This window comes from Somniosus microcephalus, chromosome 9 (assembly GCF_052327205.1).
Source record: "Somniosus microcephalus isolate GS21.2 chromosome 9, FLI_Smic_1.0, whole genome shotgun sequence".
NCBI lineage: Eukaryota > Metazoa > Chordata > Chondrichthyes > Squaliformes > Somniosidae > Somniosus > Somniosus microcephalus.
In genome coordinates this window covers 60805342-60832680 of record NC_140995.1, presented here as the reverse complement: position 1 = coordinate 60832680, position 27339 = coordinate 60805342, and the positions used below count along the sequence as shown (strand labels likewise).

General features: G+C 47.2%; 1 protein-coding gene across 1 annotated transcript in view; it reads left to right on the top strand.

The window, feature by feature from the left end:
• The first annotated feature begins 11172 nt into the window (after positions 1-11172).
• Positions 11173-27339, top strand: part of LOC147112415 (uncharacterized) — a 164674-nt gene continuing 148507 nt past the window's right edge. The window contains exon 1 of the mRNA XM_085998175.1: positions 11173-11295. Within this exon, the coding sequence (XP_085854301.1) occupies positions 11257-11295 (39 nt within the window). The 5' untranslated portion in view covers positions 11173-11256. The remainder of the gene's footprint in view (positions 11296-27339) is intronic.

The window sequence follows — 27339 nt, the reverse complement described above, 5'->3', positions numbered from 1 at the left end:
CCTCACATTTCCCCACATTATATTCCATCAGCCACCTTATTGCCCACTCACTTAACCTGTCTATATCTCTTTGCAGGCTCTTTGTGTCCTCCTCACAGCTAACCTTCCCACCTAGCTTTGTATCATCAGCAAACTTGGTTATATTGCACTCGGTCCCTTCATCTAAGTCATTAATATAGATTGTAAATAGCTGAGGCCCAAGTACCGATCCTTGTGTCACCCTACTAGTTACAGCCGGCCAATTGACCCGTTTATCCCAACTCTGTGTTTTATATCAGTTAACCAATACTCTATTCATGCTAATATATTACCCCCAACCCCATGAAACCTTATCTTCCGTAGCAACCTTTTATGTGGCACCTTATTGAATGCCTTTTGAAAATCTAAATATACTACATCCACTGGTTCCCCTTTATCTACCCTGCTAGTTCCATCCTCAAAAAACTCTAATAAATTTGTTAAACACGATTTCCCTTTCATAAAACCATATTGACTCTGCCTAATCATATTATGATTTTCTAAGTTCCCTGTTACCACTTCCTCAATAATGGATTCCAGCATTTTCCTGGCGACTGATGTCAGGCTAACTGGCCTGTAGTTCCCTGTTTTCTCTCTCCCTCCTTTCTTGAATAGCGGGGTTACATTTGCTCCCTTCCAATCCGCTGGAACCATTCTAGAATCAAGGGAATTTTGGAAGATCAAAACCAATGCATCCACTATCTTTTCAGCCACCTCTTACCGAGCCGTAGGATGTAGGCCATCAATTCCAGGGGATTTGTCGGCTTTTAGTCTCATTAATTTCTCAAGTACTTTTTCTCTACTGATATTAATTACTTTAAATTCCTGACTCTTATTAGCCCCTTGGTTCCCCCCTATTTTTGGTATGCTTTTTGTGTCTTCTATTGTGATGACAGATACAAAATATTTGTTTAAAGCCTCTGCCATTTCCTTTTCCCTACTATAATTTCACTTGTCTCAGCCTCTAAGGGACCAACGCTTACTTTTGCTACTCTCTTCCTTTTTAAATACTTGTAGAAGCTCTTACAATTTGTTTTGATATTTCTTGCTAGTTTACACTCATATTCTATTTTCTCCCTTTTAATCAATTTTTTGGTCAACCTCTGCTGGTTTCTAAAGCTCTCCCAATCCTCAGGCTTTGCAACATTATAAGCCTCTTCTTTTAATCTAATACTATCCATAACTTCTTTAGTTAGTCACGGATGGATCACTTTTCCTGTGGAATTTTTATTTCTCAATGGAATGTATATTCGTTGAGAATTTTGGAATATTTCTTTAAATATTTGCTGCTGCTTATCAAATTTCCCAATCTAGCTTAGGCAACTCGCCCTTCATACATATGTAATTGGCTTTATTTAAGTTTAAGACTCTTGTTTCCGACTGAAATATTTCACTCTCAAACTCAAAGTGAATTTTTATCATATTATGATCAGTCTTCCCCAGAGGATCCTTTACTATGAGATTACTAATTAACTCTGTCTCATTACACAATTTAAGATCTAAATAGCCTGTTCCCTGGTTGGTTCCATGACGTTTTGTTCTATAAAACTGTCTCGAATGCATTCACCAGACTACCTTTGCCAATTTGATTTGCCCAGTCTATATGAAGATTAAAGTCTCCCATGATTATTGCATTAACTTTGTTACAAGCTCCTATTATTTGTTGATTAATACTCTGTCCAATGGTATAGCTACTGCTTGGAGGCCTATAAACTACTCCCACCAGTGTTTTCTGCCCCTTGTTATTTCTTATCACCACCTATACTGATTCTACTTCCTGATCTTCCGAGCCAAGATCCTTTTTCACTACTGTCCTTATGTCATCCTTTATTATCACAGCTACCCACCCCCTCCTTTTCCATTCTGCCTGTCTTTTTGAAACGTCAAGTACCCTGGAATATTTAGCTCCCAACCTTGATCACCTTGCAACCACATCTCTGTAATGGCTATTACATCAAAGCCATGTATCTCTATTTATGCCACTAATTCATCTATCTTGTTACGAATGCTTCATGCATTCAGATAAAGAGCCTTTAATTTGAACTTTTTACCATTATTCCCTGCTTTCATCTTATTCGCTGATGCACATAAGAACATAAGAAATAGGAGCAGGAATAGGTCATTCGGCCCTTCAAGCCTGCTCCGCCATTCAATGAGATCATGGCTGATCTTCTGCCTCAACTCCATTCACCAGCCCTATCACCATATCCCTTGATGCCCTCACTAGTCAGAAATCTATCGACTTCTGTTTTGAATATACCCAATGACTGAGACTCCACAGCCCTCTGGGGTAGAGAATTCTAAAGATTCACCACCCTCTGTGTGAAGAAATTTCTCTCATCTCAGTCCTGAATGGCCTACCCTTTATCCTGAGGCTGTGGCCCCTGGTTCTAGACTCCCCAGCCAAAGGAAACATTCTCCCAGCATCCACCCTATCAAGCCCTGTAATAATTTAGTATGCTTCAATGGGATCCCCTCTCATTCTTCTGAATTCAAAAGAATACAGGCCTAGTTTACTCAATCTCTTCTCATACGACAGTCCCGCCATCCTAGGAATCAATCTCGTGAACCTTCGTTGCACTCCCTCTATGGCAAGTATATCCTTCCTTAAGTAAGTAGACCAAAATTGTACACAGTACTCCAGGTGTGGTCTCTCCAAGGCCCTATATAATTGGAGTAAGACTTCTTTACTTCTGTACTCAAATCCTCTTGGAATGAAGGCCAGCATACCATTTGCCTTCCTAATGGCTTGCTGCACATTCACTTTCAGTGACTCATGTACAAGGACACCCAGGCCGCTTTGAGCATCTGCATTCATTAGATTCATTTACCATTAAACTCTCTGTCCCTTCCTGTCACGCTTTGCTTATCTTTACCCAAATCGCTGCATTGCTCCATTACCTTGTCTTTTTGCTTTAGATTTCCAAATTTCCCCTCACCTGACCCTGACCCTGACGCCCCCCCCTCGCCGCCTTTTCAGTTTAAAGCCCTATCTACAGCCCAAGGTATTCAATTTGCCAGGACACTCGTCCCAGCCCGGTTTAAGTTGACTGTCCCAAACGAACAGCTCCCTCTTCCCCAGTACTGGTGCCCGTGCCCCATGAATCGAAATCCCTTCCTCCTACACCACTCTTTGAGCCACGCATTTAACTCTCTGCTCTGCTTGTCCCTATGCCAATTTGCGCGTGGCTCAGGTAACAATCCAAAGATTATTACCTTTGAGGTTCTGCTTTTTAATTTGGACCCTAGCTCCTCAAACTCTCTCAGCCGAACCTCATTCCTTGTTCTACCTATGTCGTTGGTTCCTACATGGACCACAACAACTGAATCCTCCTCCTCCCACTCCAAATTCTTCTCCAGCCGCAAGGAGATATCCTTCACCCTGGCACCAGGCAGGCAAGTCAGCCTTCAGAACTTCCAATCGCGGCTGCAGAGAACAGTATCTATCTCCCCGACTATACCATCCCCTACCACTACAACATTCCTTTTCACTCCCCCCACTTGAATGGCCTCTTGTACCACGGTGCCGTGGTCAGTTTGCTCATCCACCTCGCAGACTTTGCCCTCATCCACACAGGCAGCAAGAACCTCATACCTGTTGGATAAGGGCAAAGGCCGAGGCTCCTCCAGCACTGCACCTGGGGTCCTCTTACCCGCCTGAGTTGCAGTCACACCCTCCTGTCCCTGACCACTAACCAGACATGTACCACTATCTAACCTAAGGGGTGTGACTGCCTCCTGGTGGATCAAAGTGTCCAGATAATGCTCCCCCTGCTTGATGTCTCACAATATCTGCACTTCGGGCTCCAGCTCAACAACTCTGAGCTAAAGTTCCTTGAGATGCAGACACTTACTGTAGACGTGGTTGTCCAGGATTGCGAGGCTCTCCACAAACTCCCACATGCTGCAGTTGCGGCACACCACCTGCACTGCCATCCCTTTATAACCTTGTTTTATTTATTTAAAATTGATGTATTTAATTAACTTAGCTTATAGTTTCGTTTTTAATAATTACTAGATCTAGTTTAAGTTCTAGATAGATGAAATTAAATATTTACCAGTAACACAAAGCACTCCAAGTATTGGAGGCAAGAAGCAGCACCTCGTCCCCCTATGCTCCGAATTCCCACTCTCTCCAGATTCCTTAGGGTTGGGGTGAGGATTGGGGTGTTAGGGTTGGGGTGAGGATTGGGCTGTTAGGGTTGGGGTGAGGATTGGGGTTTAGGGTGTTAGGGGGTGAAGATTGGAATGTTCGGGTTGGGGTGTGGATTGGGGTGTTAGTGTTGGGGTGTGTAAAGTCTGTGGGTTATATGGTGAATTAATACACAGACTGCAAGAGTAACTTTAACAGGACTTTACTATTCGAAGGTCAGGGCGAATCTGCCCAATAAATCCTTACACAGCACTTATATACCGGTGTGGTCACTCCCGGTATTACAGTATACAGCAGCCAAGATAAAGTAGTGCAACACCTAAAATAGTTCTCTTAAAGGTGGACGGTTACATACAATAGCTCTCTTAAAGGTAGAACGGTTACATACACTACAATCCTCCCTTTTTAGCTTACAACATACTTATTCCCCATTAAACATAACATATATCCAACTTCATGTAAAAACAGTTCACAGATGTAGTCTCTGCGGAAACAGTTCACAGATTCAGTCTCTGCGGGAAACAGTTCACAGATTCAGTCTCTGCGGAAAACAGTTCACAGATTCAGTCTCGGTGTAGTCGGTTCACGTTGCTGGAGTGACTCATCCAATAGTCCTTCACTGGACTTAACAGCTTGAACTTCCGTCACTTCTGAACCAGCATTGTTGACTTTTAAAAGCTTGAGTACCTTGGGAAGTTTTTCTACTTCCAAACTGGTTTGGCTCCGTACGGAGAGACCACGTGCGTGACCTGGTAGAGGTGATAATGGTTCAGATGGTCATCATCTTCTGCTTCGTCTTTTCCTTTTCTGCTTCTTGGAGACTCTCTGGGCTCCACTGTCAGCTGCCAGCTGCATGCACCGTTCCTCCTTCTCGTCCTCCTTTTTCCGTAGTAGCGCCACCATCTCCCGATGTTCCTTAGACTTTAGGTGATTCTTCATGGTTTCTGCACTTTGGGAGTTTTCATCACAAGCTGGGCAGAGCAGGTCATCGTAATATTCGGTGTCGTCCTGAGCTAGGCCAGCGAGAGGGTCTTCTATTTCCTCCATACCCAGCTGGACGTTAGCCAGCTTTTGTTCCAAATCCAGACATCTTTCCTGAAGAGACTTCTTCATGCGTTCAGTTTCATCCAGCTTTTTCTGGGCTTCCTGCAAGTCTTTTACTAATGACCTCATTCGTGATTTCAATACTTCAACTTCATTAGGAGATTGATTGATTGTATTATTCAATCCCTCTACTGGAGCAGCTGTTTCAGCATTCTGTTGTTCAACATTGACGTGAATCAGCGTACTTTTGGCATCCAAGGTTTGCTCTGCTGCCATCTTCTCAGTCTGTGTTGCAACCTCAGCTATTCCAATAACTTTTGGGAGCTCCAAACCCCTCTCCTTTGAAGATTTAGACTCATGTCCAAATTGTTCCCATTTCAGAGTCTTGTCCCTCAGCATATAAAGGAGTTGGCTGACCGTTGACTCTTCTGACCTCATCTGTTTCCCAGTAGCTGCAGGGCTGTTTATAACCTTGCCCTGGGGCTCCTTTGCTGTTTCTACTTCGCCATCATCCGCAGCCTCCACCATTTGAATTTCCACAAATGAATCGTCCGGTGATGCTGCACCCAACTTCAGTAGGAGCTCGGAATTCATGGCGACCAACTCAGCCTTTTCTGCCTGCAATCTGCTAACAAGCGCCTTCAGTTGCTGAACATCTTGCTCCACCAGATTAGAGCACGCCCCTTCAGAAACCGAATCAGCTTTGATTCGTTTGGCCTCCTTGCGCAGACGGTTTGTGTGCTCCTGCTCCCTTTTCTCCCTCAGCTGTTCCTGTTGTCTTTCCAGATTCTCCCACTCTGTGTCAAAGAACGTTTTCATTGCTTTTATCTCTTGCTCGAGACAGCAACTCAATTGTTCTAATTGCTGTTGTAATTTGAAATGGAGTTGAGTTCGAGCCCGGTGTTCCTCAGACTTGTGCATGTCTGTAACCTGGACAGACTCAGAATTCTCTGCCAAACTATGTTGTTGTTGTTCAGTGGAATTCTGTTCTGAAACTTTGTTCTCCTTTGAAGCATTAGTATTTATGCACTCCTTCGTTTTTCCAACCTTAGTCAGCAAGTCCATTTTAGACTTGTCTTTCGCACCTGGGCTGGTCTTGTCGTCATCCGTTTCAGAGTCTGAGCTGATTGTCTTCACCGAGTTCTCACTCGTTATTGCTTTTAGGTAGTGCCATTCCATGTTTATTTCCCTGATCCACTCCCGTCCCAGAAGTGGTGGACCTCCCTCAGGTAGTACATATAAGTCCATTCCTTGGTGTTCTTTGCCCCTGTCTCTCACCTTGACTTGTATCTTTCCCATGGGGTATACTTTATGCCCCGTGTATGTCTGCAATACGATCTTGGTATCTCTCAAGGGTGTATGTGAGAATAGCCGGTTGTAATCCCTTCGATTTATGACTGATAGGGCTGATCCTGTGTCCAATTCCATTTTCACTTGGACTCCGGCTACTTTTAGTGTGACCCAGATAGTTTGTAGATCAGCTTCCTTACTCACATTGTAAATTCTCAGACTACCCAGTTCCTGGCCGTTCGGGTCTGAATCCGAATTCTGTTCATCTGAACTCTTCTCAGCCACCTTGTGTACCTTGCTGTACTTTTCCTGCGGTGACTTTTTTCTGTTGTTGGTCTTCTTTCCTGACCGGCATACTTTAGCTATGTGACCAAGCTTGCCACATTTTCTACATTCCTGGTTTTTAAACCAGCATTGGTTCTGGTAGTGTGTTGTCTTCCCACAACGATAACATTTTGTTGTACCCGAAGTCATTTGATCCACGCTGAGTACCGCTGCCTTCAGCTGCATTTCCGCAGTGCCTCTCGCGGCTGCTTCGTGTGATGCTGCAATAAGGACAGCCTTGTCAAGTGTAAGATCGTTCTCTTCGAGCAGTCGCTTTTGTGTTCCTTCCTTCGACAACCCGCACACGAACTTGTCTCTCAATGCCTCTGTCAGATTTTCCCCAAACTGGCAGTATTTCGCTAGTCTACGCAGTTCGACCAAGTATTCCGCGTTGCTTTCCTCTTTCCGTTGCGTTCTCGCATAAAATTTGAATCGTTCCGCCAACATCAGCAGTGTGGGGTTCAAATGATCCTTCAGGACAGCAACAATATCAGCGAAAGTCTGATCTGCCGGTTTAGCTGGTGATAGAAGATGCTTCAATAGCCCGTATGTCTTCGCCCCCATTGCGTTTAATAAGGTGAGAGCTTTATCATCATCTGCTATTTTATTGGCCTCACAATATATCTCGATGCGTTCTACGTACGTGGCCCAATCTTCCACCTCGGAATCGAAGTTGTTGATGTTACCATGCTTAGGCATCTTCACTATCTTTTTGAGAAACCACAACGAATTTGTTCGTTACTTTTTTTTTTCCAAAAATGGCGGTTTCCCGCGCTTGTCTTCTTCCCCGCCCACTTTCAAAATGGCGGTTTCCCGCTTCTGTCTTCTCCCCCGCCTACTGGCGGCTTCCCGCGTTTCTTCCCCTGGCAGGAGGGGTAAGCTTTCCTTCGGGCGACGACTGCTGGCTTTCGGAGTTCGCAGCCTGCGCGCCGGCTTCAGTGCGTTCCTTGTTCCCTTTTCTCGGCCGGCAACCGGCGCTGGGGACAACCTGTTGGCGGCGAACAGTTCCAGCCGCTGGGCGGAATCTCACTCGGTCTCCCTCGCTCGGTCCCGTTCCCCCTTCACTCGGGCTCTGTCTCTCCCTCAGCGGCTTCCAATCGCGCCTCCCCGCCCTCTCGCAGTCCGGTCCTTTCCTCCCCCGGCTGCGGCTGAGTTCTCCGCGGTTTTATTTATTTTTATATCTTCCCGCGCCTTACGATCCCGGTCGCAGCGCCTCGTGGCCTCGGTAGCTGCCCGGCCTTTTTCGCCGGTCGCGGTCTAGCTGTCTCACGACGCTGTTGCGTCTCCCAGCCTGCTTGTAGCCCGGTCTCTCACACCGGCTGCGTTCCCGCTTGTAGCCCGGTCTCTCACACCGGCTGCGTTCCCGCTTGTACCGCGGCTTCCGTGCCCTACGCTGCCCCAGTCTCAGCGCCTCTGGGCCCGACTTCTGTCCGGCTCCTTTCCCCCGACCGTGGTCAAGTTCACCGCCCTTATCCTCCGTTTCTTTTTATTTTCCCCCTACTCACAGTCAACGTGGCCGACTTGCTTCTCTTGGCTGATCGGCTCACTCACCGCCGTGGCAGAAGGGACAATAACAGCCTGTTGCTGATGGAAGGCTTCGTGTCTGAATCCTTCCTTCTTCCTTGCTCTGCAGACTCGAGTCTTCTCTCAGCAGAACGACGAGGGCGGGTGCCTCTTCTCGACGCTCGTTAACTGCTTCGGGTGTGCCGCTGCCACAGGGTAAGATCGAACCCGTCGCCACTGTAAAGTCTGTGGGTTATATGGTGAATTAATACACAGACTACAAGAGTAACTTTAACAGGACTTTACTATTCGAAGGTCAGGGCGAATCTGCCCAATAAATCCTTACACAGCACTTATATACCGGTGTGGTCACTCCCGGTATTACAGTATACAGCAGCCAAGATAAAGTAGTGCAACACCTAAAATAGTTCTCTTAAAGGTGGACGGTTACATACAATAGTTCTCTTAAAGGTAGAACGGTTACATACACTACAGGGTGGTAATTGGAATGTTAGGGTTGGGGTGAGGATTTGGGTGTTAGGGTTGGGGTGAGGATTGGGCTGTTAGGGTTGGGGTGAGGATTGGGCTGTTAGGGTTGGGGTGAGGATTGGGGTTTAGGGTGTTAGGGGTGAATATTGGGGTTTAGGGTGTTAGGGGTGAATATTGGGGTTTAGGGTGTTGGGGTGAATATTGGGGTTTAGGGTGTTGGGGGTGAGGATTGGGGTGTTAGGGTTCGGGTAAGGATTGGGTGTTAGGGTTGGGGTAAGGATTGGATGTTAGGGTTGAGGTGAGGATTGCGGTGTTAGGGTTGGGGTGTTAGGGTTCTGGGTAAGGATGGTGGTGTTCAGCTTAGGGGTAAGGATTGTGGTGTTAGGGTTGGGGTAAGGATGTGCGTGTTAGGGTTGGTGTGAGGATTGGGGTGTTAGGGGGTAAGGATTGGGGTGTTAGGTTTCGGAGTTAGTGGTTGGGTTCGAGACCGCTGTTGACAACGCCATTGTTGTCTCTACCTCGTGCCCCCTCTTCCCGGGTCTGTGGAGGGTCACTCGACACCTTCACTGCAACTGCTGGCTTCAAGTCTGAGGTAAAGCAAACAAGATTTTATAACAAAAAAGCAAAATACTGCAGATGCTGGAAATATGAAATAAAAACAGAAAATGCTGGAAATACTCAGCAGATCAGGCAGCATCTGTGGAGAGAGAAACAGAGTTAACGTTTCAGGTCGATGACCTTTCATCAGAATTGGAAAAAGTTAGAGATGTAACAGATTTTAAGTAAGTGCAGGGGCAGGGAAAGTGGGGAGGTGAGGAAAGAACAAAGGGGAAAGTCTGTGATAGGGTGGAAAGCAGGAGAGATTAAATGACAAAAGGTAGCATTGTACAAAGCAAAAGAAGATGGTAATGGACAAGTAAAGAAACAAAAGATGGGTCTAGAAGAGGTGTAAATGGGAATGGCAAAATCATCAACAGCTGCCATCTGAAAAAATAGGGGCAGAGGTTAAAGTGACAGGCGACCGGAAGCTCAGGGTCACCATAATGGACTGAACAGAGGTGTTCCGCAAAGCGGTCACCAAATCTGCGTTTGGTCTCCCCAATGTAAAGGAGACCGCATCATGAGCAGCGAATACAGTATACTAAATTGCAAGAAGTACAAGTAAATCGCTGTTTCACCTGGAAGGACCGTTAGTGGCCTTGGCCAGTGGGAAAGGAGGAGGTACAAGGGCAGGTGTTACATCTCCTGCGCTTGCACAGGAAGGTGCCGTGTGACGGGGAGGGGGTGTTGGGAGTGATTGAGGAGTGGACCAGACTGTTGTGGAGGGAGCGGTCCCTTCGGAATGCTGAAAGTGAAGGGGAGGGGAAGATGTGTTTGGTGGTGGGATCACGCTGGAGGTGGCGGAAATGGCGGAGCATCATCCATTGAATGTGGAGGCTGGTGGGGTGAACCGGCACTGATACAGTCATCAATGCACTGGAAAAAGAGGTGAGGGAGGGACCGGAGTCGGACTGGAACAAAGAATGTTCCACATATCCCATGAAAAGGCAGGCATAGCTAGGGCCCATGCAGGGTTCCCATGGTAACACCTTTAATTTGGAAGAAGAGGGTGGAGTCAAAGGATAAGTTGTTCAATGTGAGAACAAGTTCAGCCAGTCGGAGGAAGGTGGTGGTGGATGGGGACTGGTTGGGCCTCTTTTCAAGGAAGAAGCGGAACGTTATCAGGCTGTCCTGGTGGGGGATGGAGGTGTAGAGAGGTTGGACATGCATAATGAAAAGGAGACAGTTGGGGCTAGGAAACTGGAAACTGTTAAAGTGGCGGAGGGCATCGGAAGAGTCGCGAATGTAGGTGGGAAGAGACTGGACAACGGGAGAAAAATAGAGTTGAGATGGGAAGAGATAAGTTCTGTGGGGCAAGAGCAGGCTGAAACGATGGGTCTACCAGGGCAGTCCTGTTTGTGGATCTTGGGAAGGAGGTAGAAGAGGGCTGTACGGATTTGGGGGACCATGAGGTTGGCGGCTGTAGAGGGAAGATCTCCAGAGGAGATGAGGTAATTGACAGTCTTGGAAACGATGGCTTGATGTTCGGTGGTCGGGGCCATGGTCCAGGGGAGGTAAGAAGGTGTCAGAGAGTTGGAGTTCAGCCTCTGCAAGATAGATGTCAGTTTGCCAAACAACAGCGCCACCCTTGTCAGCAGGCTTAATGACAATGTTGGGGTTGGATCTGAGAGAACGGAATGCTGCACGGTGTGAGAAAGGAGATTAGATAACATTGTTTGTTTACAGACGTGACATGATTCAGTAGACAACACTGCTAAACTCTTTAAATGTTTGTTCTTGACAGTTTTACAGGTTTCTATATGAGTTTCGGAGAAGAATCCGGCCAGTGTGATAATCCTTCCATTGCTTAAATTGCTAGATAGAGCTTTGGGAAGATGTTGGCCATCGCATCGAAATTATTATTTAAGAAGACGGTAAGTGTAAGTGTCAGTGGTGTTGTCAACAGAGGTTTCTAATTCTAACCACTAACCTCTAACCCAACAGTCCAATCCTTACCCCAACCCTAACATCATAACTCTAACCATCCACAGGACAGACCCACCAGAGGTGGTGGCACTGTGGTATACAGTCGGGAGGGAGTGGCCCTGGGAGTCCTCAACATTGACTCCAGACCCCATGAAGTCTCGTGGCATCAGGTCAAACATGGACAAAGAAACCTTCTGCTGATTACCACCTACTGCCCTCACTCAGCTGATGAATCAGTACTCCTCTGTGTTGAACACCACTTGAAAGAAGCATTGAGGGTAGCAAGGGTACAGAATGCACTCTGGGTGGGGGAACCTCAATGTCCATCACCAAGAGTGGCTCGGTAGCACCACTACTGGCCGAGTTCTGAAGGACATAGCTGCTAGACTGGGCTTGTGACAGACAGTGAGAGAATCAACACAAGGGAAAAACCTACTTGACCTCATCCTCACCAATCTACCTGTCACAGAATCATCTGTCTATGCTAAATGGGATAGATTCAGAACAGATCTAGCAGCTCAAAACTGGGCATCTATGAGACGCTGTGGGCCATCAGCAGCAGCAGAATTGATTTCCATCATAATCTATAACCTCATGGCCCGGTATAGCCCTCATTCAACCATTACCATGAAGTCAGGGAACCAAACCTAGTTCCATGAGGAGTGTAGAAGAGCTTGCCAGGAGCAGGACCAGGCAAACTTGAAAATGAGATGCTAACCTGGTGAAACTACAACACAGGACTATATGCATGCTAAAAAGTGGAAGCAGCATGCTATAGACCGAGTAAAGCGATCCCACAACCAATGGATCAGATCAAAGCTCTGTAGTCCTGCCACATCCAGTCATGAATGGTGGTGAACAATTAAACAACTAATGGGAGGGGGAGATGCCATGAACATCCCCATCCTCGATCATGGTGGAGCCCAGCACGTGAGTGCAAAAGACAAGGCTGAAGCGTTGCAACCATCTTCAGCCAGAAGTGCTGAGTGGATGATCCATATCGGCTTTCTCTTGAGGTTCCCACCATCACAGAAGCCAATCATAGAGTCATAGTCATTACGGCACAGAAGGAGACCATTCGGCCCATCGAGTCCATGCCGGCTCTCTGTAGAGCAGTCCAGTCAGTCCCATTCCCCCGCTCTATTCCCGTAGCCCTGTAAGTTTATTTCCCTCAAGTGCTTATCCAATTTCCTTTTGAAATCATTGATCATCTCCGCTTGCACCACTTTCGTCGGCAGCGAGTTCCAGGTTGCTGCGTAAAAAAGTTCTTCCTCACAGCCCCCCTGTATCTCTTGCCCAAAACCTTAAATCTGTGTCCCCTAGTCCTTGTACCATCAGCTAATGGGAACAGCCTTTCTCTATCTACCTTGTCCAAACCTGTCATAATCTTGTACATATCTATCAAATGGCCTACTCCTGCTCCTATCTTCTATGTTTCTATGTAAATCTCCCCTCAACCTCCTTTGCTCCAAGGAGAATAACCCCAGCTTCTCCAACCTAACCTTGTAGCTAAAATCCCTCATCCCTAGAACCATTCTGGTAAATCTCCTCTGTACCCTCTCAAGGACCTTCACATCCTTCCTAAAGTGTGGTGACCAGAACTGGATGCAATACTCTACAATAGTTGTGGCCTAACCAGAGCTTGATAAAGGTTCAGCATAACTTCCGTGCTTTTGTACTCAATACCTCTATTTATGAATCCCAAGATCCCATCTGCTTTGCTAACTACTCTCTCAATATGTCATGCCACCTTCAAAGATCTATGCACATGAACCCCCAGGTCCCTCTATCCCTGCACACTCTTTAGAACTGTGCCATTAAGCCTATATTGCCTCTCCCTATCCCTTCTGCCAAAATGCATCACCTCACACTTCTCTGTATTAAATTCCATCTGCCACTTGTCTGCCCATTCTGCTAGCCTATCTATGTCCTGTCTTCAGCCAATTCGATTCACTCCATGTGATATCAAGAAACGGCTGAGCACATTGGATACAGCAAAGGCTATGGGCCCCGACAGCAAGTGCTGAGGACTTGTGCTCCAGAACTAGTCGCGCCTCTAGCCAAGCTGTTCCAGTACATCTAAAACACTGGCATCTACTTGGAGTCATACCTAGCACAAAGGGAGATGGTGCTAGAAAATTATACTTTGAAAATCATAACATGATTAGGCAGAGTCAACGTGGTTTTATGAAAGGAAATGGTGTTTGACAAATTTATTATAGTTTTTTGAGGATGTAACTAGCAGGGTAGATAAAGGGGACCCAGTGGATGTAGTATATTTGGATTTACAAAAGATATTCGATAAGGTGCCACATAAAAGGTTATTACACAAGATTAGGGCTCATGGGGTTGGGGTAATATAGTAGCATGGATAGAGGATTGGTTAACGGACAGAAAAGAGAGAGTAGGGATAAACTGATCTTTTTCAGGTTGGCAGGCTGTAACTAGTGGGGTGCCGCAAGGATCAGTGTTGGGGCCTCAGCTATTTACAATCTATATTAATGACCTAGATGAAGGGACCGAGTGTAATGTATCCAGGTTTGCTGATATTGTAATGTATATACCTTTAAGGGGGGGGAACTACTTTTTACAGCTCATGTATACTGTAGTACCGGCAGTGACCACACCTGTATATAGCACTGAGTAGTAATCTGCACAGTCAGTTCAACTGTGAGCCACATTGAGTAAACACCTGTTGTACCGTTTCTGCTGCAGTCTGTATCTTATTATACCCAGACACAACATTGACGACGAGGCAAGTTCGAACCTACCTGCAACTCTGCATCACCTCCCGGGGATTCGTTCCTGGAGATCAGTGGATTGGAGGTCAAGGCCAGAGACTCGGGCGTCGACCACGGGCAACCGCCCAGTCATCCAGCAGAGGCTCGAGAATTGCGGGGGAGGCTGTCGAGTGCCAGGCTTGGCTTTCCAGTCGAGGTGGTCCAGCGAAACGGGCTGGCAACAGGTAGTGCGCAGACCCTTCCCGGACAGCGGCGGGCTAGAGCCTGACCGAGCGGCACAGCAAAGGGCTGAGCAGCGTCGACGGGGGAGAGAGAGAGAGGGCAGAGCGCACAGGGCGCAGCCGGTGTTCAGGGGCCGAGCAGCGTCGGAGAGAGGGAGAGAGAAACGCGCAGAAACCCGCGAGGCACCGCCATTGCCACGAGGACCGCCGAGTGCGGCGTTGGCAGCAGCAGGGGAGGAAGGAAAGCACGGGAGACGCCATTTTAAGCCATTGGGAGACGCCATTTTAAACCACACCCAAAATGCCGAAGAGTGGCAGTATCACCGCATTTGACAATGAAGTCGAAGATTGGACTACATATGTCGAGCGAATAGAGGTGTACTGCAAGGCAAATGAGGTGTCAGATGACAAGAAAGCGTCGGTATTGTTAAATTTAATGGGTGCAAAGACGTATGGGTTATTACGAAATCTAGTAACCCCAACGAAGCCAATGGATAAGAGTTTTGAAGACATAGTAACGATACTACAGGAACACTTAAACCCCACACCGCTGCTGATAGCAGAAAGATTCAAGTTTCATAAACGGAACCAGCATAAGGATGAAAGCAATGCTGATTATTTAACAGAAATGCGCAAACTATCGAAACACTGCCAGTTTGGAGCGGGACTGGCAGATACCTTAAGGGACAAGTTTGTGTGTGGGCTTCAAAGTGAAGGAACCCAGAAACGGCTTTTATCTGAAAAGGACCTTACGCTGGAAAAGGCTTTCAGCATTGCGGTATCATATGAAGCAGCAGCACGGGGCGCTGCAGAGATACAACAGAGACCGCAAGAATATGGCACAAACGAAATGTCATATGGAACAGAGAAGTGCTATCGCTGCAGTAGAACAACACACGACCAGAATGATTGCTGGTTCAAAGACAAAGGCCTAGAAATTCAGTAGAGCCACGTTTGGGGCGCTACAGCCGGGCGGCCGCTAAAGTTTGCGTCCGGCGCAAGTTCGCGCCACCTTCGCCGATATTCAGTCGCATCGCCCCAAGAGGTTGCTGCTGCGCTAAAACAGGCGATGCATTAGACGCTAAGCCGGCGGCCCAGGGCGATACCCCCGAGGGCGGGCGCAGCGCAGGTGCGGCGAGTTGCTGATTGACGGCAGACACTCTGGCGCCGGTGAGCTCTTAAAGGGGGAGGGTGGATTTGTTTGCCTGCCACGCCCTGCACACTGCTGCTTCATCTGTACAATGCCCAGGACTATGGAGAAGGCCAACGTTTGCACCCATTGCAGTCCCCATTATATGTTTCCAATCAATGCTATGGCTCTGAAGTTAAAGACAAGTGCAAAGCTGTGGCCTGAAGCCACAAGTACCTGTGTGAGTGTTGAGCCAAACCAGAAAGCTCTCTACCTTTGTCTCTCTGCAAAGATCCGTCTCTCACAAAGAAGGAGTGTTGCAAAAAGGCTGCCTTTTCTACTGCAGGAGGAGTGCCCTTTAATTTGCGCCACCCGCGCCCTGCATCGACTGAGAACCATTCCCCTCTACCAGTCGCTAGGGGCGCCAGGCGCACAATAGGGTGGCGCCACTGAATTTCCGGTTTGGGGCGAACAAAGGGCGTTGCACGATGAAATGACGTCAGGATCTGCGCGCGCAGCTGAGCGCGCGCAAAGGCTTTGCGCCGCCGCTAAATCTTTACTGAAGTTGGGGAGAGGCGCAGAACGCGCTGCGCCCGGCTGCTAGCCGCCTAGCGCCCAACAACTACTCCTCCTAAGGCGCTAGCGGCTGGCGCAAACAACTGAATTTCTAGGCCAAAGTGTGCAGACAGTGTGGAAAAGTAGGCCACATAGCACGAGTCTGCAGGTCGGGAAAGAAAACCAGCAATAAGAAATCTCCAAAAGAAAAGTACAAGAAGGTACATAAGATGACGGAGAATAGTTCAGACAAACAAAAGAGTGATAACGACTCCGAAAGCAGGGAACTGAGTTGTCTGAAACTACATAATGTGATCACAACGGAGGATCACCGAACCATTTGGGTCACTCTCAAGATAGCAGGAGTCCAGGTAAAGATGGAATTGGACACAGGATCAGCCCTAACAGTCATAAACCGATGGGACTACGAGCGGCTATTCTCACACATACCCTTGAGAGACACAAAAATTATTTTGAAGACGTACACGGGACAAAAAGTCTACCCCAAAGGAAAAATAAGGGTGACCGTTATATATAACGGTAAGGAAACACCAAAACTAGACCTGTATGTATTGCAAGATGGAGGACCACCATTACTGGGACGTGAATGGATCCGGAAAATACAACTGGATTGGCATTCCATACAGGCACTGACTGTGGCTGACAAAAAGGATGACGACGTCACACCTGGGCGACTGTCAAAGATCCTAACTGACGCGAAAGAAGTGTTCCAGCAAGGACTCGGAACACTAAAAGGCATGACAGCGACGATTAAAATTGAAGAAAACGCAAGCCCAAAATTTTTTAAGGCCAGACCTTATGCGATCCGCCCAGCCGTTGAAGCAGAGCTGGAGAGTCTGGAACGTTCAGGTGTACTGTCCAAGGTAGACTGGAGCGAGTGGGCTACACCCATCGTCCCTGTGATGAAAAAGTCATTGAGCAGCATGCCTGGGGAACCAAGGAAGGTTCGCATCTGTGGGGACTTTAAGGTAACAGTGAACCTGGTCCTTCACACCGTACAATATCCACTTCCGCGGATTGAAGATATTTTCGCCTCGCTATCTGGAGGGAAACGCTTCACCTAAGATTGATCTGGCCCAGGCGTATCTGCAAATGGAGGTAGAAGAAGCATCAAAAAAATACCTCACAATCAACACCCATAAAGGTCTCTACCAATACAATCGGCTGGTATTCAGGGTAGCATCAGCTCCGGCTATTTGGCAGAGGGCAATGGAACAAGTCCTGCAAGGGATCCCAGGGACCCAGTGTTATTTGGACAACATCCTGGTCACGGGCGAAAATGACAGTGATCACCTTGCCAACCTGGAGCAGGTGCTCACTAGATTGCAGGAATATGGGCTCCGAGCTAACCGCCCCAAATGCGAGTTTTTTAGAAAACAGATCTCGTATTGTGGCCACGTTATCGATAAAGAGGTGTTACATAAGTCCCCAGAGAAGATTGAGGCAGTAGTCAAGGCTCCAGCACCGGAAAATGTGTCACAACTGAGGTCGTTCCTCGGGCTGGTAAACTACTACCATAAGTTCTTGCCAAATTTGTCTACAATGGCCCAGAAATTCATCTCTGAACGCGTGAGTACGGTCTGGGCACTCACGCATCTGGCCGGTGGAAATGCCGGCGTTCAGCATGCACAGCGCATGCGGGGAACGCCGGCATTTCCAGTCCTCTGAACGAAGGGGTTCAGAGGCACAGCGCGTGCGACTGCACAGGCAGCGCTTGCGCAGTGAACTTCGTCGATTTCATTCATGGATTCAGTGAGGGTAAGTCCTTACAAGTTACACTTGAAAAAAGCATGTGTAAAGTTGTTCCAAGGCTGCGGAGGAAGATATATTTTATCGTAGAGCTTCTGAAAGGCAATATTGTTGTTTGGGAAAGGGAGGAAAGTTATTTTAAGAAATTTTAAGTAAGTTTTAAAGTTTAAATTGTTTTTTTTAAACGGGTTTTCAGTACGGTAGGTAGAAGGAGCAATTGTGGCTGTGTGAATTGAATGTGAAAATGAGTGTTCTAAAATGAGTAATGTAACATTTCCAGCACTTTTAAGAAAGAAACTTTTCATCAGTAATAAGTAATTATGTATGTATGTCCGCATATATTCCTTTACGTATATGTATGTATGTTTTATATTCCTTTACTTATGTGTATGAATGTATGTTTTTAATTATGATTTTCCAATAAGTTACTTTCTCTGAAAGTCATAATTAAATAATACATTCATACACATAAGTAAAGGAATATATACATAACACGCAAAGGAATATATACAGACATACATACTTTCAGAAGCTCCACGATAAGAAATATCTTCCTCCGCAGCCTCTGGAGCAACTGTACCCATGCTTTTTTCATGTGTAAGTTGTAAGGACTTGACCTCACTGAAAGGATGAATGAAAGCGGTGAATTTTACTGCGCACGCGCTGCCTGTACAGTCGCACGCGTTCTGCCTCTGAACCCCTTCGTTCAGAGGACAGGAAATGCCGGTTTTCCCCGCATGCGCTGTGCATGCTGAAAACCGGCATTTCCTCCGGCCAGACGCGTAAGTACCCCGACCGTACTCGCGCGTTTGGAAGGGAATTACTGGGCCAACATTTTACATGTCAATAAAATGAAAAATTTAACAATTGCACGATTTGCCCCCTCGCATCTGCGACTGAGGGTCCAAGGAGGTGCATTGCGCAAGAGGTCATCGTCGTACGTATCCTCACACTGTTCCCTTTCGGGAACTGTATGAAGTGGTGGAAGGATTTCTGGCCACGTTAACACTCCTTCCGTGACCATAACCATCTTCATACCAGCCATTAGGGTGGTTAGTCCTATGGCGTGAGGGTTTTACGGGCTCCCACAACCCATCTGAGGGGGGGGGGCACCCACACCCGCGGACGCAAGTATCCCGCTGGATGTCCACCCAGAATTTATAGTTGGAGATCCGACTCCACTTGCCGGGACTGTCTGGAGCGGGGTTCGAAACCCTACTCCTTCTGGCCCAGCGGCGGGGATGCTTACCGCTACGCAAAAGGCCCACTCCACGCAAAAGGCCCACTCCGCGCAAAAGGTGACACCCATACGTTTCCTGCGCCTTTTCCCTCCCCGTGCCTGGAGCCCTATGCTGCCACTTGAAAGACCAAGCTATCATCTGTCCTTTTTGCGGCGCCTTTGACTTCTCATTACCAATGATGATCAGGCGCTGCGCCTCCACCTCGTTGAGGAGATTGCTGAGGTCATCATCAGTTCAATTGTGAGTTCTTTTAATGCAGTGAATTGTGCTCATTCCAGCCATTTCACGTTGCTAATCGGATTGGGCCTTTGGCGTAGCGGTAGGATCCCCGCCGCTGAGCCAGATGGGGTAGGGTTTCGAACCCCGCTCCAGACAGTCCCAGCAAGTTGAGTCGGAGCTCCGGCTCTAAATTCTGGGTTGACATCCAGTGGGATATTTGCGTCCGTGGGTGTGGGTGGCCCCCCCTGCTTGTATAGCTTGTGGGAGCCCGTAAAACCCTCCTGCCATAGGACTAGCCACCCTAATGGCTGGTTCAAAGATGGTTACGGTCACGGAATGAGCGTTAATCACGGCCATAAATCCTTCCACCACTTCATACAGTTCCCCAAAGGGAACAGTGTGAAGACACGTATGACGACGACATTGCTAAATAAATAACTGGAAGAAACAAAATTCTTTTAGGGCTTTTAAAAGTCTTTAAATTGCTTTAATTCTGTTTAAAACTACTTCAGATTCTTCAAAATAATGTAAACGTTTTTAAAAGTTTATAAAAGTTACCAAAAGCTTCATAAAAGTACCAAAAACCTATTTAAAATGCTGCTTTGCATGTAAAAATGCTTAGCAGCTTGTGAGAAACATTGGGGGCGTGTCCTATTAAACTGAGACCTCAAGGGGCATGTCTCACTTGCACAGCGCGCTACAGGCTTCGCGCTGGCTGCACTCCTGGGCGGCGTGACGTCAGACGCTGCCCGGGATTCTTCTCTTTCAAACTGGAATTCCAGGCGTCCCTGGAGGTGAACGGCCGGCGCGTCGGGTAAGTGCATATCGGGGCCTTGCACGCGCGGCAAGCCGCCGACACAAATTTCTGCCCCAATACTACACCCACTGAACACCCTACTGCAAACTTGGGTGCCATGGAAGTGGAGTGACGAATGTAGACGAGCTTTCCAGAAGAGCAAAACACTAATCACATCGAAAGAGGTATTGGCCCATTACAACCCGGCATTACCAATTCGGTTGGCATGTGATGCGTCACCCTATGGCATTGGAGCGGTGCTGTCGCACAAATTCTCGGACGGCTCAGAGAGGCCAATAGCCTTTGCGTCATGATCACTAACCTCAGCCGAGCGTAACTATGCCCAGATTGACAGGGAGGCCCTCAGCCTAGTGTGGGGAGTGAAAAAGTTCAATCACTATCTGCATGGGCAGAAATTCACCTTGCTGACTGATCACCAGCCACTTGTCTCCATTTTTAATCCGAAGAAGGGCGTTCCGGTGATGACTGCGCAACGACTACAAAGATGTTCACTTTTTCTAGGGGCGCACCACTATGAGATTGAATATAAGGGCACGAAACAGCATGGAAATGCTGATGGGCTATCACGCCTGCCACTGCCTACTGCGGAGGAAGCACCAGCAGTGGATCCTGTCGAAATATTCCATTCGACTATAGTTGAATACCTACCGGTAACTAACGCTTGTATCGAAAAGGAAACCCGAAATGACCCGACACTGTCTCGGGTATATGATTTGACGGTGAAGGGATGGCCAGCACAGGGCAACTCACTGTTGCCAGCATTCTCGACAAGGAGAGAACAGCTGTCAGTGTGCCGGGGGACCTTGATGTGTGGATCCCGAGTGGTAATTCCACCCAAGTTAAGGGATAGAGTGCTCAATGAGCTTCATGAGGGTCATCTGGGAGGGGTAAAAATGAAAAGCCTAGCCAGGGCTTATGTGTGGTGGCCGGGAATCGATAAACAAATCGAGGACCTGACCAAGAGCTGCTCAGGATGCCAGAAAGTCCAAAATGCACCACCACAGGCCCCTCTACACCCATGGGAGTGGCCCTCATCTCCATGGCAACGGGTGCATATTGATTTTGCTGGTCCATTCATGGACTCAATGTTTTTAATAGCTGTGGATGCGCACTCGAAATGGCCTGAGGTCATCAAAATGTCCTCCACCACCACGGAGAAAACTATTGCAGTCCTACAGACCATTTTTGCCAGGAATGGCTTGCCAGAACAGATTTGCTCCGACAACGGACCACAGTTTGTGTCCGAAGAGTTCCGGAGGTTCTTGAAAAAGAATGGGGTAAGGCATTACACATCCGCCCCGTATCATCCAGCCACAAATGGATTGGCTGAGAGGTTCGTACAAACCTTTAAGAAGGCAATAAAGGCTATGTACAATGACAACATTCCGCTGCAACACAAGGTGGACAATCACATGCAGTCACCAACCAGGCCCCAGCCATGATGTTCTTTAACCGAAGGTTAAGATCTCACCTGGATTTGCTCAGACCAAACGTACGAAGAGATGTTGAGAGTAAGCAATTCCAGCAAATCCATGAGAAGCCAACAAGGAGCTTCAATGTAGGGCAACCAGTCTTGGCCCGCGACTACCAAACAGAAAAATGGCAGCCAGGAACGATATGCACACGGCAGGGCCCACTAATATACACAGTGGACGTTGGGGAGAGCATCGTGAGATGCCATGCTGACCAGATCCTAGAGTCACAGGAACAAGTCAACCCCATGCCTCGCCCATACGTACCTGGTGATGAACCCGACGTACAGGTCGCATCTACCCCAGAAACAGTAGCATCGGAAGCTGATGAACCAACCGACGACAGGGGGCCAGAATCGCCTCCGCACCAAGAGCAAGACACTCGGGAAAGGCGCTATCCAGAAAGGATCAGGAGGCCTCCCCAAAGACTGAATATATAAATAGACTATTTTCAGCTAATGTTGCATGTTAAAAGTGTTAATTGTAATTAGTTTGATATTTAATTGTTAAATGAGTGTTATGGTACTGTTAATCTAAAAGGGGAGGAATTGTAATGTATATACCTTTAAGGGGAGGAACTACTTTTTACAGCTCATGTATACTGTAGTACCGGCAGTGACCACACCTGTATATAGCACTGAGTAGTAATCTGTACAGTCAGTTCAACTGTGAGCCACGTTGAGTAAACACCTGTTGTACCGTTTCTGCTGCAGTCTGTATCTTATTATACCCAGACACAACAGATACAAAGCTAGGTGGGACAGTAAGCTGTGAGGAGGATGCAAAGAGTCTGCAAAGCGGTATAGATAGACTAAGTGAGTGGGCAGTAAGGCGGCAGATGGAGTATAATGCAGGGAAAAGTGAGATTGTTCACTAGTAGGAAGAATAGAAATACAGAATATTTTTTAAATGGTGAGAAACTTTCAAATGTTGGTTTTCAGAGAGATTTGGGTGTCCTCGTGCAAGAAACACAGAAAGTTAGCATGCAGGTATAGCAAGCAATAAGGAAGGCAAATGGCATGTTGGCCTTTATTGCAAGGGGGTTGGAGTATAAGAGTAAGGAAGTTTTGCTACAATTGTACGGGGTCTTGGTGAGACCACACCTGGAGTACTGTGCACAGTTTTGGTCTCCTTATCTAAGGAAGGATAAAGTTGCCTTGGAGGCGGTGCAAGGACGGTTCACTAGATTGAATCCTGGGATGAGAGGGCTGTCCTATGATGAGAGATTGTCTAGAATGGGCCTATACTCTGGGGAGTTTTGAAGAATGAGAGGTGATCTCATTGAAACATGCAAGATTCTGAAGGGGATTGACAGGGTAGATGCTGAGAGGTTGTTTCCTCTCTGGAGTGTATAGAATTAGGGGGCATAGTCTCAGGATAAGGGGTAGGCCATGAGGAGGAATTTATTCACTCAGAGGGTTGTGAATTTTTGGAATTCTCTGCCCAGAGGGCTGTGAATGCTGAGTCTTTGAGTATATTCAAAGCTGAGATAGATAGATAGATTTTTGGACTCTAGGGGGAATCAAGGGATATGGAGATCGGGGGGGGGGGGAAAGTGGAGTTGAGGTCGATGATCAGCCATGATCTTATTGAATGGCAGCGCAGGCTGGAGGGGCCATATGGCCTACTCCTGCTCTTATTTCTTATGTTCTTATGTTGTAGTTGTTGGAATCCAATCATCTCAGCCCCACGACATAGTTGCAGAAGTTCCTCAGGGCAGTGTCCTAGAACCATCTTCAGCTGCTTTGTCAATGACCTTCCCTCCATCATAAGGTCAGAAGTGGGGATATTTGCTGATGATTGCACAGTGTTCATTTCCATTCACAACTCCTCAGATAATGAAGCAGTCCATGCCCACATGCAGCAAGACCTGGATGACATTCAGCCTTGGGCTGATAAGTGGCAGGTGACGTTTACGCCACACAAGTGCCAGGCAATGACCATCTCCAACAAGAGGGAGTCTAACTACCTCCCTTTGACATTCAATGACATTAACCATCAACATCCTGTGGGTGGAGGGGGGCAAGAGGGTTCACCATTGACCAGAAACTTAACTGGACCAGCCACATAAATACTGTGGCTACAATAGCAGATCAGAGGCTGGATATTCTTGGACTAGTGACTCACCTTCTGACTCCCCAAAGCCTTTCCACCACCTAAAAGGCACAAGTCAGGAGTGTGATGGAATACTCTCTACTTGCCTGGATGAGTGTAGCTCCAACAACAATCAAGAAGCTCAACACCATCCAGGACAAAGCAGCCCGCTTGACCGGCACCCCATCCAACAACTTTAACATTCACTCCCTCCACCACTGGCGCAATGTGGCTGTGGTGTGTACCATCTACAAGATGCACTGCAGCAACTCGCCAAGGCTTCTTCGATAGCACCTCCCAAACCTGCAACTTCTACCACCTAGAAGGAAAAGGGGAGCAGGAGCATAGGAACACCATCACCTCCAAGTTCCCCTCCAAGTCACATAGCATCCCAATTTGGAAATACATCGCCGTTCCTTCATCGTCGCTGAGTCAAAATCCTGGAACTCCCGACCCAACAGCACTATGGGTGTCCCGTCACCACACCGACTACAACGGTTCAAGAATGTGGCCCACCACCACATTTTCAAGAGCAACTAGCAATGGGCAATAAATGCCTGCCTTACCAGCAACGCCCAAGTCCCGTGACTGATAAAAATAAAAATAAATAAATAACCCTAACACCCTGCCACAACCCTAACATCCCAATTCTTACCCTAACCCTAACCCTGATAACCAACTCCAAATTCCTATCCCTAACCTCTAGATCAAACCCTAACTACTGAACCTAAGCACGAATGCTAACCCTTAGTCCTAACCTTAATTCTAAACCCCAAATCTAAACCCCAAATCGCATGGTGTCAACATTGTGATGCAGGGCCAACTGCGTGTCAATAGTTGTTCCGTTTTTTTAATTGCTGCTATTCTATCATTTTTATCCTACTCCCGTCTTTTTTAACTTCACACATCTGAAAACATCTCAAGATTCTTAAAAATGTTATTTTTGATTTTCCTCATTCCGCTTTCCTTACCGTTCTCTTCATTAGAATATCCCTAACCCCTTCTTTCCAGCTCAGATCTCATCCAATTAACTTTTTCTGAGCTAATTTTTCACCAGCACCAAATTCTTTGGAACCCTCTAACTTTCCTTCTGTCAGTTTTTTCAACACTTGCCCTTCGCTCAGTTTTTAGTGCCTACTTGTCATCACAACCTTTTTTCCACTCTCCAGAGCCCAGCTATTTCATCTTCTTCCCCATATATTTCACATCTATCATTTAAGTGTTGCTCCACTACCTATTCCCTGCAACCATCACATGTCCAACTTCACAGATGCATTGAAAAGGGGAGAATGAGGGAGCTGGGGAAAGGGGGAGAATGGCGGGGAGGAGAGCGGAATGGAGAGAGAATGAAACATAGAAACATAGAAGATAGGAGCAGGAGTAGGCCATTCAGCCCCTTGAGCCTGCTCCGCCATTCAATGCGATCATGGCTGATCATCCAAATTCAGTACCCGGTCCCTGCTTTCTCCCCAATGAGGGAGAGGAGGAGATGGGAAAGGCGGAGAATGGGAGGGGAGGAGAGAGGAAAGGGTAGAATGAGTAAGGGGAGGAAAGGAGAAGGGAATTGGGAAGAATGCGTTAGGAAAGGGGGAAGAGGAGAATGAAGGAGGGAGGGGTTAGAGGAGGAGAATAAGAAAGAGGAGAGGGGATGGGAGGAGAATAAGGGCGGGGAGGAGAGTGGCAAATGGGGGAGGGATGGAGATGGGAAAAGAGGAAATGAGGGAAAGGGGAGAATGGGGGGGAGATGGGAAAGGGGAGAATGAGGGAAGAAAGGGAGTGGGGAGAGGGTAAGAATTAGGAGGATAGGGGAAAGGGGAGAATGAGGAGGGTCAGAGGAGGAGAATGAGAGAAGAGGAGAGGATGAGGAAAGGGAGGAGAAGAAAGGGGGAAGAATAAGGATGAGGAAAGGGAGCATGAGAGGGGCAAAGGAGGAGGAAAAATATGAGAGGGAAGGAGCGAGGATGGGCAGAGGAAGTAGGGAATGAGGGAGATGAGGTGAGGAGTACATGGTAAAAAAGGGGAAGAGAGGTTCTAAAGGAGGTTTTCATATTTTTAAAAATTATTTTGTTAGGCTTATAGTGCCACATACAATTCCTCCTCATCTCTCTCCTAAATGGCTTACCCCTTATCCTCAGACTGTGACCCCTGGTTCTGGACTCCCCCGCCATCGGGAACAGCCTTCCTGCATCTAGTCTATCTAGTCCTGTTAAAATTTTATAAGTTTCAATGAGATCCCCTCTCATTCTTCTAAACTCTAGCGAATATAAGCTTAATCGACCCAATCTTTCTTCATACGTCATTCCTGCCATCCCAGGTATCAGTCTGGTGAATCTTCGCTGCACTCCCTCCATGGCAATAACATCCTTCCTCAGATAAGGCGACCAAAACTGCACACAATACTCAAGGTGTGGTCTCACCAAGGCCCTGTACAACTGCAGCAAAACATCCTTGCTCCTGTACTCGAATCCTCTCGGTATGAAGGCCAGCATACCATTTGCCTTCTTAACCGCCTGCTGCACCTGCATGCTTACCTTCAGCGACTGGTGCACAAGGGCACCCAGGTCTTGTTGCACTTCCTCTTTTCCCAATCTATTGCCGTTCAGATAATAATCTGCCTTCCTGTTTTTGTCACCAAAATGGATAACCTCGCATTTATCCACATTATACTGTATCTGCCATGCATCTGCCCAATCGCCCAACCTGTCCAAATCGTACTGGAGTTTCTCTGCATCCTCCTCACAGCACACATGTCCACCCAGCTTTGTGTCGTCTGCAAACTTGGAGATATTACATCTAGTTCCCTCGTCTAGATCATTAATGTACAGGAAACTTTCGTTTAACCGGAGGTTAAATATCCAGAATGCTCTATCCACCGGCAAAATTCAGGAGTCGGTTCAGATAAGTTTTTTTACTTTTCGTTGCTTTTTTTCTCCAGTCCTGGCTCTGCAAGCATCTAGCTGAAGCTGTTGCTTAGCTACAGAGACGCTTGCAAGCTGCGCCGACTGTTTTGAAGCTGTTGCTAAGCAACAGGGTTTGTTGCTTCAGACGGAGCTCAGAAGCTCCGTATGTTTTAACATTAGTGCTCGTTTTTCCGGCAATGTTGATCGACAAGCACCAGCTCGGTCCCGTCAGTGCCGGGTACCAGAAAGTTTCCTGTATATTGTGAATACCTGGGGTCCTAGCACCGATCCCTGCGGTACCCCACTAGTCACTGCCTTCCACTCGGAAAAAGACCCGTTTATTCCAACTCTTTGCTTCCTGTCTGCCAACCAGTTTTCTATCCAAGTCAGTACCTTACCCTCAATCCCATGTGCTTTAACTTTGCACGCTAGTCTCTTATGCGGGACCTTATCGAAAGCCTTCTGAAAGTCCAAATATACCACATCCACTGGTTCTCCCTTATCTATTCTACCAGTTACGTCCTCAAAAAATTCCAGTAGATTAGTCAAGCATTATTTACCTTTTGTAAATCCATGTTGATTTTGTCCGATCCTGTCACTGTTTTCCAAGTGCTCTGCTATTACATCTTTTATAATAGACTCTAGCATTTTCCCCATTACCGATGTCAAGCTTACTGGTCTATAATTCCCCGTTTTTTCTCTACCACCTTTTTTAAATAGTGTGGTTACATTAGCTACCCTCCAATCCATGGGAACTGTTCCAGAGTCTATAGAATTTTGGAAGATGACCAGCAATGCATCTACTATTTCTAGGGCCACTTCCTTAAGTACCC